General features: G+C 43.0%; 1 protein-coding gene across 1 annotated transcript in view; it reads left to right on the forward strand.

Annotated features, from left to right (window-relative positions):
• The window catches only part of GSN (gelsolin), a gene marked incomplete in the record, with an annotated part of 970,219 nt that overhangs the window by 819,355 nt on the left and 129,482 nt on the right, over positions 1 to 21,382 (forward strand). The window contains 1 exon segment of the mRNA XM_044058005.1: positions 4,769 to 4,829. Within this exon segment, the coding sequence (XP_043913940.1) occupies positions 4,769 to 4,829 (61 nt within the window).

Below are 21,382 nucleotides of genomic sequence, written 5' to 3' on the forward strand. Positions count from 1 at the left end.
GGTGGACTTAATTTTATTCCCCTACCAGAAGGAAGATTCATTTATGCTATTTTGTCTATCTTACTGATTCATTGCCTCCTAGCAAAGTTTAGAGATAAACTAATTTCATTCTGAGCAGTCTTTGGCTACTTATATGTAGTTTCATGCTTTTGGATCCACAGCAGTATGAAGCAGTTGATTGTCCTGAAGTGTGCCTCATGGAAAATTCTTTTCTTGGAAGCTGTCACCGCTGCCCATAAAATCTTCAAGCTGTAGCTTTTATTGGTAGGGAACCCATTTTGGCCTTTCACAAGGATCCAGTGTTCGGTAGGACTAACCCACTTTGTTTTGAAAGTTGTCTGAGAACTGTCAGTTAGCCATTCAGTTCATTGTCTCATTCTCTTTTAGCTCAAATAGGAGAATAGAGAAATAACTGGTCATACCCTTGATGTGCATAGTGTGCTTGTTTTTTCCTAAAGGGGTTATGAATTCAGGAAGAAAGACCAGTTTTGTTGTTTGAATGTTAGAGGGTTGAACTGCTGACTGCATTGTCTCTTGCTGCCCAGTAACTGACTACTTGGGAAATGTTGCTGTCTGTCTGGTGCACTAGTCATATGGCTGTTTGCAGTGCCTGATATTCTGCTGTGACTACTTTGTCATAGATTTTCATGCTTTCACCAAGCATTATTGCTTGGGTCATGATTACAGGAGTTTGACATCCAATTGGTATCTTAGTACTTTAGGACTGTGCCTTCCTGGTCTTGTATTTTTTATTTTGCATTGCTTAGAATTCTTCACAGCATTTACAACTACAGAGTGTCTTCAAGAGTCAGATTCTACCAGATGTGTACTCACTATTCATAGGTTCATACTAGGCTATCTGCCCTAGGGCATTTATAAGCCTAGCCAGAGTGTGTTTGGCTTTAGCCACCCATTTTAAATTAATTTTGCTATGCCTTTTTTTGAGGTTAGTATATTGTGCCTCTGTCGAACAGTGACACAAGTGATAGCCGGGGTAAACCTACGATCTCCCATCCACTCATCAAGATTCCTCTTGAAGAGAGTCAATGTGGGACTCTGCCTAACCTGGACTGGGATTTTATTCCAGAGTGAAGGGAGCCTCTGGGTTATGAATCTGTCCCCCCAGCATGTCCTGTTGTCAGTTAATATGAGAAAGCCCTCTGAAGTTGGTACTTAGCATTTCTATGTGATGTTTCTGAATACATTTTCCTGAAAGTCAGTTAAATCATTTTAGATTAGTGTATTTCTGCATCTTTTGCAGACACTGCATGGAGGGCAGTCTGAGAGGTGTAGAGGCTGAAGGGCGCACTCTGCCTTTTAAATGTCATGGTAAGTCATCTGAAGTGTGCATCCCTTGGCATGAATCCTAGGGAAATTAAAGAATTGTACATTCTGGATACTAGAAAACAAAATCACAATAGTTAGCCATTGTTACGCTGATTTTGTGCACACATCTTTTGTACTTAATTTTTCTTAGTTTATCAGCTCTTGATACTCTTGTAACTCCTGTATGACAAGAATGTTCATGGGTTCATAGATGTGTACTAGGTTAATGGCCCTGGAGCCTTTACAGGCCTAACCTATAGGATTATCCTGGCATCGTGCCACCCGACATTAGTTCCCAGTGCCCCTGTCGAGTTAGAGCCACAGTGATCCCCGAGGTGAATTTTCTATTTCCCATCCACTCATCAAGACTTCTCTTGAAGAGGGCCAGTGAGGTGCTCTGTTTGCCATGTATGGGAAGTCTATTCCATAGCATGGGCAGTATCTGGGTTATGAACCTGTTTCCCCAGCATGTCCTGTTGATTGTGGTAATGAGGTTGAGGTCCCTGGAGCATGTGGTGCAGAGGGATTGGGATTTCTTTAGATGCATCATTTCTAACAGAGCTGGGTAAGACATGGCTATGTAAGTCCAGCAGAGATCGCCTCTAAGTAGGCGATATGAGAGCGAGAATAGTTGAGTTTGAGTCTGTCCATATAGGACAAGTGTTTTAAGGCCTAGGATCATCTTTGTGAGGTACTTCTGCGGCCTCTCCAGTTGTAGGTATTTAGTAAGGTACATGCCAAATGGGGTATTGTACTCCGATTGGCCTAATGAGGGAAGAGTACAGGGGAGACCATGACCTCTGTCTTCCTGGATGTGAAACCCTTAATGAGATGTGCCACATGGACTTTTTGACCACAGTGGCAATGTGGTGGTCGAGAGGTTGCTGTCAACCTGTGTTCCCAGATCTGTTATAACGCCTTCCGTATTCAGTGTACTACAGTCGATGATATAATTTCAAGGGAACTGGGTTTTTCGCAAGTGGGATGACGCACGGTTTGGCATTGAGCTTAAGGCCATGGTTCTGACACCAGCTGTTGGTCTTAGTAATGCCTTTCTGCGGGATGCCAACATCATATGGGGAGTTAATAGCTCCCAACTTGCAATCATCTATGAACTTGGTCGGCCAGCATCCCTTCATGTTGGCCTGGACTTCAGAGAAGTAGATACCAAACAGGAAGGGACCCAGGACCGAATCCTGCGGGACTCCCACTTGTGACTGGTCAGCAGTCTGACTTGGAGTCAGCTACATTCACACTGGGTTCTATCTGTGAGCCATTTTCCAACCCACCTAGTGATATAGGGGTTGATGCCTAGCTTAGTGAGTTTTTCTGTGATTCTTGAGTGGGGAATGGTATCAAAGGCCTTGGCCAGGTCAGGGTAGGCTGTATGAACCACCTTGCCTTCATCCACAACTCTGGTGACTGAAAGAAGTTGACTAGGTTGAGCAGGCATGATCTACCCTTCATAGTACCAAACTGTGTGGAATTCAGAGTTTGGAGATTCCCTGTATCCTTGTTTGTTAGGTCTGTGATGATGCGTTCCATAGCTTTGCATATCGGACTTGTCAGGCTAATGGGGCGATAGTTCCCAGGGCCTGTAGTCGCTCCTTTGTGGAGAGGGATGTCTGTAGCAGTGCACCATTCAATAGGGCCAAAGCCTGAGGTGAAGTTTTGATTGAACAGGGCACACAGGTGAGGTGCCAGTTCACTCTCGTTCATGTAGAACACAGCCAGGCATATTGCCAGGTCCCATAGAAGCTGTATTCTTGGCCTTGGACAGAGCTGTTTTAACCTGTGCAGCAGTAATACTGGGTGCCTGGCAATCTTCTGGTATTGATTGGTCCTTTGGGGGGGGGGGGTAAAGTTGGCATTGAATCTGTCAGCCAGTATATTGGCAACATCTTTTGGCATGGTATAGGAGGTACCATTGTGCAGTAGCTCAGAGCAAATCTGGGTATTGCGTGGAGATTCTTTACATAACTATAGAAGGCCTTGTGGTTGTCTTCACTATCTGCTGCAATTCTGTTTTCAGAGCTAGCTTTAGAGGATTTGATGAGGGATCTCAACTTTTTGTTGAGGTTGAGAAGGGAGTTTTTCCATTTGTGGGACTTCCTTATTCTGCATAAGTTTCTTCCTTCTGTTGTAGAGTTTGTTTATGGCAGGGGGCCACCAGATTGGCTTCCTTTTTTTTGGAGGAGGTATGATTAGACAGTCATGCAACTACTCTCCATTTGCATGGGTGCCATGAAGTTGGCCACCTCTGTTTTTAGGAGACCAAAGTTAGCTGTGGAGAAGTTTTTCTTGGTGGTTACCTTTGCAGGGGTCTGGGAAGGATGTGGATTTCCAAGGTGAATAGTTTGTGGTCGGATCTAACCAGGGAGGAGTTGACCGTTATAGAGCAACGGTTGCCCATGTTAGTAATGACCAGGTCATGGATGTTGCTACCTCTAGTGGGGGTAAGAACAAGCTGGTCTAGGGCATTGGAATTGATGAATTCCAGGAAACGTTGGGCAAGTATATTGGTACACGAGTAGTTTTCCCAGTTAATGGAGGAGTAGTTGAAGTCACCCAGTATGAAAGTGTTAGGTTGGTCCATAATATTCTCCAGGTGCTTGGGAACATGAAGTGCGAGTCTTGGGACATGGTTGGGGACATAGAAGGCAGGCTAAGGTCTGAATCGCTGTCTTACCCAATCTTAGCTGCACCTGAAGTATCTCTGATGCGTTATGTTGGGCTACCAGTCTGGAGGTGTGTGCATCCTTTATGAAAATGGAAATCACCGCCTTTGGAGCTTCGGTCCAAGTTCTGCTGTCGAAAGGTGTGGAATGAGTTATAGCCTGGTAATGCAGGGCTGCTTTCTGCTGCTTTGAACCACATCTGTTACAGCACAGTTATACTTGTTAATACTTATGCATACAACTTGATCTGGTCCGTCATAAGAATGTTCCATTTACTGATGGTTGTATTTGCAAGAAACTGCTACCGTTCATTTTTAATTGCTGCAAGAAATTTGTTTTCTAGCCTTTTCTGTTTTTACATATATGGTAGTTACTTTTTTCTGCTGGACATCAGAGAATTGTGTGTATACCTGCTATTTGGTATTGGAGAGTGTAGCTGCAGTGGCTTCCTAACACCCCTGTTTGTCCTTTTATCGAAATATCTGCTACCAGACTTCTGTATTTCCATGTTGTTCCGTGCACTTTGCCATGACTCTATTATGCAGTAAGGTTTAAATGGTTTATATTGCAAAACAGTGGAGAAAATGTCTAAACCGTGCTTGGGCTTTCATAACAGTTTGCACATTTTAAATGCATTTTTAATAAAATATAAGTAGTAATCTAGTGAACTGGTAAAATGGATTTATTAAACTTGTGTAGCCGATATGCTAGAAATCTGAATTCTTTGGTTCACTTTACTGAAATTTGGTGTCATTATGTTGTAGTTGTTTGTATGGCTTGGAAATGAAGCCCAGGAAGAGGAAAAAACTGAAGCCATTACATCAGGTAATAAATGTTTTCAATACTTTGACTTTTTTTGCTTTCAGTATCACTATGGTATGCCTTCATAAGGCTCACATAAGCGACATACTGCCATGTGACCCATTTTTCTTTTAAAGTTCACAAGCTGTGACTGCATTAGGGTTGCTTCCTCTTCATTTTTTTTCTGGACTGTCCGGAAATCAAACTGATACCAGAGAGGTAATCCGGAAAACACTGTACAAACTCCGGTGTTCTGTTTCAAAAAAGAAAGACTATCGGAGTTTGTAAATCGGCTGATTTACTATATATTTTTTTTAATATACAAAAAAAGCATAGTAAATCAGCCGAAAGCAGGCAGCAGGAATGGAAAAAGAGGGTGTTCCTTGCTAAGTGATGTCATTGTGATGTCACAAAATGGGCAGAATGTGGGTGGGGGAGGTGGTGGGATGGGCGGTGTTACTGATGACATGAGGGGTGTGGCTTTACTCCGGTTTTAGCCACGATGAAAGGTGGCAACCCTAGACTGCACTACTTGCTGGCTACCTGTAGATTGCCACCTACATCTCTTCCCCTCCACCATACACTTGCTTATCCACACATTGAACAAGGTAATGGGGAATCAGTGTCATGTTGTTGGCAAGAGTATTTGCCTAAGGTGCCTTATTATCATCCACTGTTTCTGTCGCACCAGACTTTGACCTTGCTCATGTCTGGTAATGTTTGTAGTGCTTCTGTCATCTGTGGTTTGGTATGTTATAACCTAGGGTCATAAAAGAAAAGCATTTAAAATACAACATGAGGCATAGTCAGGTTGCTAATTGCACAGAAAGATTTCTTTGTGTGATGTTTCTAAATTCATGCATTAGGGACTGTTATTTCTCTCATTCCAAAATGTTCCAGAACTGTCTAGTTATTAGTACGACTTTAAGCACTTGTTTTTTTCAGAGTAGTTTGAGCAGGCGAGGTATGAGTAAGACAAATGAGGTGATTTCAAGTTTGAACCTCCCTTTCTAGTTCAGAACATTTGTCTGCTCTCACCAGATGCCAGCAAATGAATGTTCAGAGATACATTTTCTGATTAGACCGAGGTAGTCCTACCCACATTTGAGGCTGTTTTTGCATCAGTAGACTTTATTTTATTAAGGTTGCATTAAAACATGCAACCCTAATCAGTCATATAAGTGATTTTGATGATGCGGGGACAACATAGAAGTCCTGACTGCAGTCACTGTTGCAGTATTCCAAACAGATGGGTTTTCACCACTGCCAGATGGCTAGGGTACTAAAACATAATTTATCAGGGTCATGCATCCAGTGTATGACCTCAGCTTACAAGCATAGGGGTGTATAAGTGAGCGTATGGGTATAAATCCTCAGACTGTCTTGCTGTTACCACAAATGTGGGTCTTGCATCCATTGGTGTGATTTTCACATGATCTTTTTTACCATAAGCTTCTCCGATTCAGATGTGTCCCACTGGGGAACCTTTTATCTCTACTGTTCTGGTATGATTTTGTTAGATAACTGGTAGAGGGCAAGTGGGAGTACAGTAGGCAGATACCCTAAAATTATCTCTATCCCCAGTGCCTATTCTGCTTGGGCACAGAGTACAACTACAAAGCATGTACCATTTGCCAGTTTTTTGTTCCCAAGACAGTGTTCCCATTTGTCTTCATTGAATGCCGCCTTGGAAGGTCACTGAAGGATTTGACTTGCTCTAAGATGATGGACCTATGCACACCTGATGTACCTCCTGCCCACAAGAAAAACCTCAAAAGATGTATGTACCTACAGGGGTTACAGAACCCCCAGTATGTCTGACTTTACCTCAGATGCCCTTTATCACTACCTAACTGCGTGCTGGAGTGGACCACACATCCGAAGAAACTGTTACTGTAATTGAGGAGGAACTGCAAATCATTATTTCAAAGGGACTGGAAAACATCCTTCATATTTTAATTCAGGAGGAGATGACAGGCAGATTGATGTATGTTAGTGGTCGGTTCAGGTGGACATCACAAAGAAAAAAAAACTATGAAAAAAACAGCTTGATGTTCTTCATGTTTCACTGTTGCAGTCATCACATTTGGGTTATCTGCTTGCAGTAGCCCTCAGTCGGCCAGATTATCAAAGTCTTGGGTCCTCTGGTTGCTATCACATCTTCCATGACGTCAGGTAGTCTGGTGTAAAACATGCAGCCGACGCCATTACATCAGTCTTTCTTGCCGTGCGGTGCCCGAAGCAGAAGCAGTTTGCAAATGCCAGTCAGCCAACACCTGAAATTTGTTTTCGAGTTTCAGAACCAAAGTCTTCAACTAAGCTAAGTACCCCATTGGGGAAACATTTTCTTGCTCTAAACTGATGTCAGTAAAAGTCAGTAATTGTATTTCTTGTGGAAAGCAAATACCTCTTAAAGATTTTCATTCATATGGTATTCCTTGCCTAGGCCCTGACCACGACATAGCTCGCTGTCGGTTTTGTGCCTTATTTAAACCAACTGTCAATATATTTACGCTTCTAAATATTTTGGTACTCTGTTCAATTACCCAGATATGGCTTCGGTAAACCACCCAACTAACGACATTCCGAAAAAATGCAAAGATAGACAGACCACTGAGGTCCAAAGCTACCGACGACACTTCTCCTAAGCTATTTGCCAGTTTGCCGGTACTGAGGCTCTTTCGCAGCCCCTGATACCTGCTACTTCAGATTTGCAGGCCACTACTGAGACCATGCTGCAGGATGCTTCAACTGTGGAACTTGCAGATGTCTCTACCTTGGATGGGTCCGGAGCCACTGTGCAGGCACCGGCTTCTGAGGGTGTATTCAGGCCTACTGATTTGCAGTTACAGATGCCATCTTCTTCAAGGCCTAAAACTTCATCCATGCCTTGAAAACTGATGCCCAGACCACATGGTCAGGCCTCTATGCCTAAAAAACAAAAGAATGGCTGCTGATCTTACTACTTTAATCAGGGGAATTCCTCCTCTGAGACCTAGGACTGAATTTGCTTATGATTCTTCTGATCAGGATTCTGAAATTTGTTTCCTCTGATGACTAGGGTTTACCCTTATCTACCTATGAGGATTCTGATGCAGTGGACTCTATTCCCTCTGCTTCCCCTCCAGAGGATTTCTCTTTTGGTGAAACCTTGCATACTCATAAGGAGCATTCTTGCTGGGAAAGCCAGGATTACTCTGATTTTAAAGAGGCTTAGGGATTTCTTGCTCCTGCCCCAACACGGGTCTTTAGTTATCCCGGCTGTACTGGACATTGTTGATGCCTTTTCAGAATCTAGCTTGGCCCGACTCCTTACCTTCTGCTCCCAGAAAACCAGATAGATATTACAGGGTTCCTGACTGTCACAAGATCCTCTTCACAAATCCTACTGTGGATCCAGAGACCATTTCACAGGGACCCAAGGTCAGTAAGGCTACTACTGCCAAAAATCCTACCCCCTCTGATAGACATTCCAGGGCGCTGGATAGATGGGATAAGGTATGCACTTCTGCAACATTGGCCATTAGGGCCTTAAGCTGCCAGTTTCATGTGTTAAAGTATCAGCAGCATATTATTGGATTGCTTAAACAGAAACTGATGATTCCTGACTGTGCTGAAAATAAAGATTTACAGGATTTAATGCATTCTGCTGAACAAGTTGGAAAACATAATTTGCAATGTGTTTTTGATTCACTAGAGTCATCTTGCAGGTCTGCTGTCACTGGGTCTGTACTTGGAAGGCATGCTTGGCTTAAGGAGCAATCTCTGCCAGATCATGTTAAAGCTAAATTGCTGGATGCTCCCTTAAACCAGGATCACCTGTTTGGCAACAAAGCAGTAGTAGTATTTAAAAATATGGAGGAAAAAGCTAAATCTATGCAAACTGTTAGATTTCCTACAAGTACAGCCTCCAAAATTTAGTAGGCATTGGCCCTCTAAGACTTGGTCCTTTCCTGCCTCTTCCAGGCCTTCATTCCAAACCCAGAACCAGCAGAACACCCAGGCTTTAGTCCCAAGGTACTCACAGGACTAAGCCGTGGGGTGCTCCCACTTCCAAAGCAGGGAGTAGTAAGATTCCCCCCATGGTAAACTGTCTCAGTGACTTAACTTTGAAACTTCTAAGCCCTGCTCAACTTGACTGTTCCTTTAGGGGGAAAGATTGCTTTGCAGGCAGAAAACTGTGAACTCATTACCCAGGACAAATGGGTTTTAAATAGTTTCCCAAGGATGCAGATTCCACTTCCACACTTTACCAACCCCAAACGGTTGGCCAGATCTACCCCCAAATCAGTGGGCAGAGGCTCAAAAGCAAGTTTTCTCTCTTTAGTATAAGGGCTATTCAAACTGTCCCAGAAGAGGAAAGGGGACAAGGTTTCTACTCGAGACTTTTCCTCGTGCCCAGAAAAGACAACTCCTGGCATCCTATTCTGGACCTCTCTATCCTAAACACTTTTTTGGTGATCCCAAAATTCAAGATGCTAACTCTTTACCAGTTGCTTCCTATGCTAGGCAAGGATGCATGGTTGGCAACACTAGATTTAAAGGAAGCCTACCTGCACATCCCAATCAGGGAATCTTGCAGAAGATACCTATGCTTCAAAGCAGGCTTCATGCACTATCAGTTCTCTGCACTGCCATTTGGCTTATATACTGCACCCAGGGTATTCACAGTGCCTAGCTCCAGTCATTGCATTTTTCAGGCAAAGAAATATTAAAATATACCCATACCTGGACAATAGTATGTCCTGGCTTTCTGCCTGAATTAGACAATTTAATCTGGCGTTTGTACAAAAAGTGCCAACTTCTCTGGGGTACACCATAAACGAAAAGAAATCACAACTTGTACCCTGCCAACAAATGGTCTTCCTGGGAGCTAGCTTTAACAACTTCCCAGATGGCTTTCCTCATGCCAGAGAAACAAGTTAATTTGATAGCCTACTTCAAACTAATGGCCACAAAGACCCTGCTGTCTGCAAGACAAATACTGCAAGCCTTGGGGTTCATGGCCACCTGCATTCTAATTCCATATGCAAGACTGCATATGAGGAAACTACAATGGTATCTAAAAAGCCTATGGTGTCAACATTCTCAGGATCTAGAAGCAATGATTCCTATCGTACCTTATCTACAGATAGTTCCTTTGGTGGGCAGTGGCCTGCCACCAGAACAAGGGACTGCCATTCACTCTACTCCCTGCCGCCCAAACCCTAACAGACGCATCAGACTATGTATGGGGGGCTCACTTGGCAGTCGCGTGCATTCAGGGCAAATGGGACCCAAGTCAAGTGCACCTGCATATCAATCAAAAAGAAATGCTAGCTGTACAGAATGCTCTTGACAGCCTTCAAGGAACACATTCGTCTAGGACAATTAATGGTAAAGACTGACAACACCACTGTTGTGTGGTACATAAACAAGCAGGGGGTAACCCACTCATACACTCTCTGCAGACTAGCCATGGCTCTGTGGAACACCAGCCATGAGCTACCAAGTGCATCTACAGGCTAAGTTCCTGCCAGGAAAGCTAAATACACTGGCAGATGAGCTAAGCAGAAACCTCATGGGCCCACATGAGTGGAAACGGGAGCCAAAGACATTCAGTAGTTGATAAACAAATAGCAGAGCCCAGAGAGAGACCTGTTTGCCTCCCCCCAGAACTACCAATTGGACAAATTCTCCACAAGGACTCCCCACAAACTAGCTTGGAGCGTGGATGACCTGTCCTTCACCTGGAAAAATCTTTCAGTGTATGCCTTTCCTCCTCTGCCTCTCCAAGGTGGTTACCAAAGATCAAGCAGGACAAAGGATGGTGCTGATTGCACCAGACTGGCCATGCTAACATTGGTACCCCCTCTTGTGCAGTGCTACTGCTGGTGCCTTGGCACCTGCCTCAGATCCCTACCCTGCTGTCCCAGCAGGAGAGCCAGATTCTGCACCCTCTGCTTCAAACCCTGAACCTGGCAGCCTGGCTAATTACCTGATCTCTCTGTTACCATTCCTCAGTAAACAAGTGCTGGATGTCATTCTGGAGGCGAGGAAGCCTAGTACTAGAAAATCTTATGCTGAAAAATGGAAAAAAAAATCTGTTCCTGGAACCAAACTCAGGGGATGGGCACAGCAGCACCCAATTTACCTCAGATTCTTCAATACTTAACTGAGATGCTTCACAAGGACCTTTCCTTTTTCCTCCATCAAAATTCATTTCTCAGCCATTTCAGCTCATTACAGCAAAGAACCATCCCTCTTCTCTCATCCACTGCTCAAGCAGTTCCTCAGAGGGGCCAAAAAACTTAAGACCTCACAAGAGAGCCCCTACTCCAGCATGGGACCTTAACTTTGCATTGGAAAAACTCACTCTACCTCCTTTTGAGCCAGCTGCAAATGCAGAGCTGAAATTCCTTTCTTGGAAAGCAACCTTTCTTTTGGCCATCACTTCAGCAAGAAGGGTTTCTGAATTACAGGCCCTTATGGCAGTGGAGCTTTTCATAATCTTTCATGCGGACAGGTTGTCCCTCAGGACAAAGCCCTCCTTCATGCCCAAGGTAGTATCCAGTGTGGCTCTTAATCAGTCCATTCATTTGCTAACTTTCTTTTCTAATCCACAGAACAAAGGGGAACGTATACTGCACTCCTTAAATGTGCACAGACATCTTAGATTTTACTTGGACAGGACTAAACCTCTCCGGAAATCGGAAAAGCTGCTGGTGGCATTTGCTACAGGGGCAGAGGGGAAGGCCATTTCAAAACAAACCATTTCTAAATGGGTAGTCCATTGCATTAATTTCTGCTATAAGCACCATGGAAAACCTATCCCACAGGGGATAAGACCACATTCAACCAGGGCTGCATCTACCACTACAGCCTTTCTCGGAGGTGTCCCTACCAGGGACATCCTAGAAGCTGCTACCTGGAGTTCTGTACATACCTTCACCAAGCATTACCATTTGCCAGTTTTCTCTAAATCCAGAGCTGGCTTTGCTACTGCAGTCTTGCAGGGACTTGTAGCTGGTCCTATTGCTATCTAATTTCCTCTTCCCATCCTTAGCTTTGGGAATCTACCCAAATGTGATGACTGCAACAGTGAAGCACAAAGAATATAGTACAGTTGTGTACACTTTCCATAAATGTAGATGTTGGAGTGTATTCACTGTTGCAGTCCTGGTTACCCTTTCTCCAGCCAGCTGACTTCTTTTGGCTATACCTCTATTCTTGTTTACTATGGTTAAAGCTTTTTGGAGTATTTGCTTTTTTGCTGGAGTTGTAACCTTGTGTGTGTGTGTATATATATGTATGTGTGTATATATATATATATATATATATATATATATATATATATCTATAAAACGATGGAAGATGAGACTGCAACCGACGCAGGACCCAAGACTTTGATAATCAGGCCAACTGAGGGCTACTGCAAGCAGATAACCCAAATGTGATGACTGCAACAGTGAATACACTCTAACATCTACATTTATGGTAAGTGTACACAACTGTACTTTTCTTCACCTCCTCCCTCTAGGGAGGAGGAGTGGAGGGACTTCTCTCAAAGCATGCTCAAGGCCATTATGACCCTTAAACCTCCCAATCTTTCCGCTCCTCCACCCACTCCACAGGAGATTACTATAGAATCGTCTTCCCTATGAGGAGGAGGAGGAGGCAGCCTCTATTTCTGATGAACATTCATTAGCTTACTCCTCACCGATTTCCAGAGATGATTCCTTTTCCCCTGGCAACCCTGTGGAAGATGCATTCTTTGGAGAGACCATTTTTAATATGATGAAACATTTTGAATGGGAGTCTAAGCAGATGTCAGAGAGATACTGCAGCCTGTTAGACCTGGGCACAGAAGCTCCCTCTTCTGTCTGTATGGTCCTGGAGGCCTTTTTGGTCTCTCTCGTATCCACATCTGCTCCAGACTCTGCCTCCTCTCAGAAGGCCAGCCAGTGACAATACAAAGTTCTAGAGGACCTAAAGTTCCTTTTTAAGAAAACTAAAGCTGACCCTTCAGCTGTTTACTTATTCTTTGACGAGCCTAATCTACTGCCCAATACTAATAACCTACCCTCTGGTAAAGACAGCAGAATTAAGGATAAGTTTTTGTGGAGGGGTTGTACTTCTGCACTGGTCTTCTGGGAAACTTATCAGACCCAGATGACCAAATACCTTTTATGTATCCCAAATAGTTTAAACAAAGTTGTGGTGGATATGCCTGGCACAGAATTGAAACAATTTTTGTCCTTAGTAACTCAGTTCAGTCAAGTGACTAGGTGCAGTATAAGATGCAGCTATGATGCTATTGAGGCTTCTTCCAGAGCAGCTGCTACTGTTCACAGATGCTTCTGGTTGCAAAACCAGCCCATGTCACAGGACATCTTACGCCTTGACAAAGACCTTTTGCTTGAACCATAAACAGCTTGCCTATTTTAAAGCCTTGCTGGAGCAGTGCAATGCTTTGAAGAACACCTGCAGACAATTTTTACCTTTGTGCCCAGATACTGCAGAAATTACCTAGCCAAGCCTACATCCTTTGTCAGAAGGGATCGTAGGCCTTCTGAGAAACAAGAAAACACCTAGAAAAGATTTGCAGAAAAACATTAAAAGGGACCACAGATCTGGGAAGCCTCCTTTTTCTTATAATTCACTGTGACTATCTTTATAGCCCCCATCCTGCTCGCATTGGTCCTGCTATGCCCATTTGAAAAAGGATCACTCTGTCCATCACAAATTGTAAAAGATTACCACAGACAAGTGGGTCCTATGTATCATAAAAAGGTTTGTGCTGTGTCCCGGAAAGAACTTCCTCCCTTCAAAGGCATTTCACCACCCTACAACCAGTTAAATCTTCCTGCCATCCTTTGGGAACTGTAGCTTCAAGGTACCATAGAGCCAGTTCCTCTTCAGTTTGTTGGGGAGGATTCTACTCAAGTTTCTTTCTGGTACTAAGAAAAGGGGAGAGGGGATCTGTACTGGGTTTCTTTCTGCTCAGAATTTTCAAGGGTCCCACTTTCAACATATTTTCCCTCCAGACCCTGCTTCCCTTTATCTTTCTGCAGGCCTGTCTAGTTTCCTTGGATCTGAAAGATACCCACTTGCATATATTTCCATATGCCCTTCTGGTTGGAAATTCCTGAGATTCTATTCTGGCTTGTCACATTTTCTGTTTATTGCTTTACCTTTTGGCCTTTCTACAGCCCCCCCCCCCAAAAGTATTCACAAAGAGCATAGCTCCTGTTGTAGCTTTTTGCCAAACTTTGGGAAAACAAATATTCTCCAACCTAGGCAATCTGTTAATCCAGATCTCTTCACCCGAGATCCTGCATTATCACTTCCATTTCACTCTAAACCTCTTCCTGCGACTGGGATTCATGGTTACCTTCAAAAAATCCTCCTTCCAACCCACTTTACCTGATATTCTTGGGTTGCAGACTGGGTGCAAAGAACACACAGGCCTTTTTACCACCAAAAAAGGTATATCACAGTCCTTTTAACTCCCTCAGAGCTTGTTTAGCTGGGGGGGGAGTCTAAGAGCATTGGGATTTATGGAAACAGCCATACCAAGGCTTCCTTTAGCCAAATTACATATGAAGAAAATTCAGTGGCACCTGAAAAATGTATGGTCTCAACACTCACTCCTGGACCCACTGATCTGCCGTATGCATTGTCTCAAAAAGGAAATCCTATGTTTCATGACTGAGGTGAACCTCAGTCCAGGATTGCCTTTCAAGGCACAGAACCCAATTCAAGAAAGGAACAAAGAAGCCTTAGACGAGGCCTGTGTGTATGAGCGGACACCCCCAGTTCAAGACCATTGGCAGTCCAGCCTCAAGAAAAAAAATGCAACAATGTGAAAAAGATGAGGGCTCTCATTTAGGCCCTGCAGGTTTTCACCCATCTCTTGAAACCAGGGCCTCTGCAAGTATTCAAAGACTACATAACAGACGTGTAGTACATAAAAAAGCAAGGAGGAACCAGGTCATACTATCTGTGCAGGTTGGCCCAAATTGCTTGGGACCTGGCCACTGTCACTTCAAGCAGTTCACATTCAGTTACAGGACAATGTCTTGGCAGATTCCATAAACAGGCCTGTTAGACTCACCACACACACATGGACCTTCAACAAGCATGTCTTCCTAGACGTAGTCTACAGGTGGAGATCACCACACACACTTATTTGCCTTGGGTAGCAACAAGAAACTCACCCTCTCTTGCACCAGGACTCCCTATCCCTTTGCATGGAGAACTGCACTAATCTTCCAGTGGATAGAGAAGTTTCATGAAGCCTTCCCTTCACTTCTGCTACCAAAAGATTTACTAAAGATCAAAAGACTGGCCAAGGCAGTCTTTGTTCCCCCTTCTGTATCACCTAGCCAGGGGCAGTAACCTGAAGATACCCCACAAAGGTGACTTGATCACACAACAGTAGGGCTTATTTTCATCCAAACTCTAGCTTAAGGTTGAAAGGATTTTGATGCCTTCCAGACCTCAGTTTTCTGAGGATGTGCTCCAAGTTCTCCAGGAGGCAAGGAGACCCATCCCACAAAAATCCTCCATAGCCAAATGGAAGACATTTTCTATATGGTGTCATGCAAATGGTCAGGACCCTACAAAGTCAGAGGTTGCTCTTGTCTTATCCTATTTGTGTGAACTAATGAAGAAAGGTCTGGCCTATTCCTCTATTAAAGCCCACCTTTCAGACATTTCTGCTTGTCTCCTCAACCGGCTGGTTATGTCCAGGCTTGAGGTCAGACAATTTCTAAATGGGGTGCTACACTTAATCCCCCCTGGAGAAACCTGTATCCCCTCCTTGGGATCTCAACTTTGTGCTAGAAAAAACACTTTTTGAGAGAGCTGATGCTTCTAATCTCAAATTCTGCACCTGGAAAACTATTTTGCTGCTAGCTGTCACTTCTGTGAGGAGAGTTATAGAACTGCAGGTACTCATGGTTGTCCCACTCTCTCATTTTTCCATAAGGACAGGATGTCCCTGAGGGTCAATCCCTCTTTCATTCTAAAAGTGGTAAATGAGTTGTCACTGAACTACACCATTAATCTGCTTACTTCCTTTCCCAAATCATAGAACAGGGAGTGAGGGACTTCTTTATTCCCCAGATGTGCACAGATACCTAAAATTATATCTTGTCAAGACCGTCTTCAAGTCAGATCAATTGTTTCTCTTTCATGGATTCTAAACTGGACCAGCCAGTGTTTAAAACTATTGCCAGTTTGATTTCTAAGTCCATTTCCTTTTTTACTTAAACCATGGCAAATCTTTGCCTTTCCAAGGGCCCATTACACTAGTGCTGTAGCCTCCTGGGGGGTTTCTGCATAGTGGTAGATTCCAGAACCAAACTGGAAGCTGCTACCTGGTCCTTTTTGTACACATTTACTAAGCACTACAGAATAGGTGCCTTTTCTAGGCTGAGCTGCCTTTGCAAGGTTATTCCTGTCTGGACTCCTGGACATTTGTGTCATTTTCTGCCATCCTCCCTTATGTTCCCTTAAGCTTAGTGAATCGCCCATCAGTTTTGAATACTGCAGCAGTGATTTCAGTCCGGGCATAGTACAGTTATGTAAGACCTTAACCATAACAGTAGATGTCCTACTGATCACTGTTGCAAGATTCCTTCACATCCTCCTTCCCTTTTTTGCATTCTCTCCTTATCTGCTTGGTCTGGCAGACCCTAGGACTGAGGGGGCCCTCTCGTCTCCTACAATGTCCTCTTAACTAAACACTGCTGGCTTGTCGGTGGTCTGACAATTTTCGCTTGTACGTGTACTTATGTACCCCTATGCTTGCAAGCTGAGGTCATACATCAGATGTATGAGCCTGGAAAGGTTTAACCTTTGATACCCCCAGCTGGGCATCAGCAATTTAAACTAGTCTGTTTGGAATACTATAACAGTGATCAGTAGGAAATCTGCTAGTATGGTAAGTTGTTGCACAACTGTACTTTCCTTTGCATGCTTGACTATTTGCATCATCAGGGAGCACATCAGTCCTTCCATGTGGTCTTTGAGTTACTGCACCGCTTTATTCATTTTGGAGTTATGCAGCTGCTAGGTCCCAATAGCTGTATTTAGAATGAGGGGTACCATTGCATTTTTTGTATCATAACCATTTCAAGTTATCACCTAAACTTACTGCTGATGCAGTCCTGGCATTCACTCCTACATATCTGATGTTTGTAGAGGCACTATTTTAGTTAATTTAGTATATGACTGGTGTTCTGCTTTTGAGGTGTTTCTCGTGATTATAAGTGTTGATATTCTGTGCTTACTATTACAGCATTATTCATGACTTTTTTGTCATCAGTCCAATTTTCTGTTTTTTTTTTTTGTATATAACTGTCAAATCTGGTGATGCTTCTTGGACCATTATCTGTTTTTTGCCAGCCCCACCTAATGCGTTGCCTCATCCATGCTTATTTAATATCACTCTTAACTTGCTTTAGAACAAGAGAGATTTAAATTCTGCCTAGTTTGAGCTAGGCACCTCTAGAGTCTTCATTACAGTCTGTCCTTTTCCTTGTATAGCCTCCAAAACTACACAGTGTATTGAGGGTGGGGACCTAATCAGGACCAAGCAGAGCAGAAGCATTCTCTCTCTCCTTCTGAAGTCTGTCCCTGTGAAGCTGCTCCTTAGCACCCTTTCTTATAGTGCTATCACTCATTCACCCTGCTCTTGGTGTTCCAGTCCAGGTCAGAGGCATTGCTCTGGATCCTTTTCCTTTAGGTCACCACCAGCTACTTCACTCACCCCTAAAACTAGTACTTCATATCCAGGTTTTTACAGTAGCATGTATTTATCTCCAGAGACATTCAGCTGTCCCCTTTCTGCACATCTGGTCAGCCTTGGCAGATTCCTACATACTGTTATGTTCCACTGTTGCACTTACTCTGTGATGACACAAAGATGTTGCATTTTTCCACATTTATGTATGAGGCAAACCAAATACTTTGACCCCCTGTGGTACTACAGCACTATACACTTTCCATATTTACTGACATTTTTTATCAGCCCCTTCCTTGTCCTTTTCATCTGTAAAGCACTCTACTTCTGTATTTATTCCCACCCCAACCTTTCCAGTTTTCATCTGGTCCTGCTGAGAGACCAAGCCAGAAGCAATGGTGAAGTACCAGGTAAATACATCTTTTGGCACTCCCTTGTCAGGTTCACATGTAGCCAGTCATAAAAGTGATCCAGGTTCAACTTGCAACAGTTCAGGTTGGAGCTGCTTCTGACATTGAGGTTGTCTGTCATGAAAGAAAGCAGCTTTTCCCTCAGAATTCTATTTAAAAATCATTGCTACTGCTGTTAAGCTAGTAGAGGGTTTGCAGTTTCCTACATTTGTAATGGTTTCCTCTTCCTTATATAAAGATGCCACACTTTTCTGCCCTTTACCTCTGGTCTTCACTGACTAGTGAGTCCTTGATGTCTATTGGGGTATCTGCCAGCATGTCGGTAGTATTCCCGAAGGCTGTATGAGGCGATGTATATCTGTTTTTTGTCCTCCTTGTGTTCCCCTCTTCATTTCTGTCTTGATGCCTTTCTACTATTTTTCCTCATTCTTTCTGCTTCTTGTTGCATGCCTCCCTTCTACTTTCCTTTATTGGAAATCTGAAGCAGACTGTTAATTTTAATGCCTTGGCTTTTTTTCTCCCAGTCTTCTGTGGTCCTCCTCTCTCACTGTTGTTTAGCCTAGCCAGGCTTTATATTTATTATTTATTGCCTTTTGGTTACCAGGATGGTCCAACTGGCACTAATTTTCTTCCTTTATGCCAATTATCTAAAAAACAGAAATCCCTTCCTTTTTCCTTCTGCCAGCTCCTTTTCCTTTTGTACATGTACTGCCATCACCAACTTTGCTGTCCTTTTAGCTTTCTTGCACTGTACATCCTCCACCTTCTGTTTTCCTTTCTTGTATACCGTGCTTGCTAATTTGAAATTGCGTTTGCTACCTGTTCTGTGGCCTTTGCCTGTGGAAAAGCTTGCTTCCACAGATCTGAGCACTTATCCTTGACCCTGCCATAGTGCATTTCCTTAAGTTGGTCCTACTCTAACTGGTTTGAACCTCACCTTGGTGCGTCATAGGACAATGTCTTAAAATGCAACACCATCTCCTTTTTCTCTTTCCCTTTTCCAAATCACTTTGTGGTGTGGTCACTCTTGGCTAACCACTTATTCATATGATTGTCTGACCCATGAAAGTGTGTGGCATTTTTAACATGGACAAAACAGCCTCTCCTATTGGAAGGCTAGTCTGATTAAATGACCTGCTCAGAGTTGCACAGCAGGCACATGGACTAATTATGGGCTACAAGAAGCTGCACATTAATAGCGCATGGCCTTAATCCTATATTAACTGCTAGGCAGTGGCAGTGTTAATATATCTTACTGATCTACAGAGTTCAATCGCAATAAAGTATGCAGTAAATTTCTGTCTCCAGTAGATGGTGCTCCACTTCACACCTTTCATTTTGAAACGAGTGCTAATGCTCAGTGCTGTCCTATTGCAGACCTGGTTTTGGACTTACCCTTCCCTCACTTTTATCACACCACATACTTTTCATGCTGTTTAAAAGATGGTGTACTGTTTCTTTGTTTCATCTTTATAGACAGCCTATCACAGCAGAATCATTTCCAGCATATTTTCTCTACACAGAATTTACTTTCGCCTCATTGGATTTCTGGTAGGTGCAGCCTTTAGATAGACTTCCTTTCCATTTATTTTCAGTACGATTGGTTTGACACCCTACTTAAAGGTGCACAAAATGTGACTGACCTTCTGTTGCTGCTATTTTGCACTTTCCTACTCTAGCAAATAACTGCTCTTTGCTATCTATGCAGTATTCTTTTTATTGCCTGTTCATTGATTTTTCTAGTGTTGAAGTCATTCCTACATATTTGCAGAATAATCTTTGTGTTGCTTCACTTGCAGAGCCTCCACATACTTGCATATTCTTTGCTGTTTGAATAATATGTTGCATTTTTAGCTAACTAATGCAGTGTAACCATTTCTGTTATGTTGACCCCATCCACTTGTATATTTAACAGTTTAGTTCAGTATCTCGTCCTCTGAATTTGTCTATTTGTAATTGCTAATGGTGTAGATGGACTGGTCAGTTTACTCTCTTCAGACATGATCCAATCTGACTAAAGAAGCAATAGTGTTTAAGAATTATATAACTGAGAAGTCTCTACAAAGCAGTATAATGTGCAAACAGGAAATATTTTGTTACACTGAACAAATACAAGGACAGTTGCCTTTGTAGTATTATAACATGAGCTGTCAGAATATTAAACATCCAAATATATCCATGCATTCAGAAACTACTTGCAGAAGTATTTGCAGTTTTGTATAATTTTTGTTCAGTAGTAATAGTGTCCAAAACATCCTATACAGGGATGTAATGACAGGACTTGTTAGTCATCCTTTGTAGCAGTTGCATTCACTGATTTTGAGGTAGATGTTCCAGGTATTGTTTTGAAACACTTCAGACTGATCTGTAATATTTATAGGTTCATAGATATGTACTAGGCTAGTTGCCCCTGTGGATCATTTTAAGCCTTATCAGATTCCCTTCACACCTTAACCATAATGCCGACCCCAAAATTGAGTGTATAAGCTGCATTTCCTCACACGTTTTAGAATAATTAAAACAAACACAGGCCTTTATGAAATTTGAAGTTGAGTCCTGGTTTGCAGGACCAGTGCTATAACCCCTGAGCTGCAAGGCCACACTAGTCTACAGTCCAGGGGGGCCATTGAGAAGCCTAGCCCAAATTCCCAGTTCCACTCGAGCACCGTTTGGATAAGTGATTTGCTCCAGGTCACACACAATTCAAATGAGGGTTATAGGAATCGCACTATACCATAAGAACTGCAGCTCACAGCTTTAACCCTGTGTGCTAATTGCTAGACTTAGTCGGATGTGGTAGGAGCAATTTTAGTGAAAGCTGTCTCTAAGTTACTTGACCAAAGTGTGGTCTGTTCAATGAACTGTTTCACTGTAATTGTCTAAATGAGTAAGGCTGTTCATTTACTGAGACCTTAAATCTTAAGGGTGAGAAGTACTGTAGTTAAATCTTAAAGGAGTGCTGAGGAAGAGGGTGGCTCTACTTAGGACAGGAAGCCAGTGTGACATTTTTAAGCAGATTGCATCCATGAGTTAAGTGGATTTACTAGGAAAGAAAAATGATAATTTTGCTTATTTGAATCGTATGTTAATTTACACTGGAATGAAGTGCGATGATTGGAAAACCATACACTAGCTTTGGGGTAAGAACATTTGTAGCTAAACTTTTTTTTTGGGGGGGGGGGGTGCCAGTTAATAACAGCTGTACTTTCCATATCACTGTTAAAGTATACTTTACATAAGGGATCCCTGCCAAGGATAGCCCAAACTTCCAGCCAGTATGCAAAAGCCTTAAGTTCTTATAGGTGCTTTACGATGTTCGTGTTACACTGCTGCAGTCATTACACTTGGGTTATCCTGCCGTCAGGCGGTTCCCCAGTCAGCCTGAGTTCAAATGTCTTGGTCCTGTGTCTGTTGCTGTCGCCTCCTCCCTGACGTCA

This window comes from Protopterus annectens, chromosome 16.part0 (genome assembly GCF_019279795.1).
Source record: "Protopterus annectens isolate FY-2018-M chromosome 16.part0, PAN1.0, whole genome shotgun sequence".
Taxonomy (NCBI): domain Eukaryota; kingdom Metazoa; phylum Chordata; order Ceratodontiformes; family Protopteridae; genus Protopterus; species Protopterus annectens.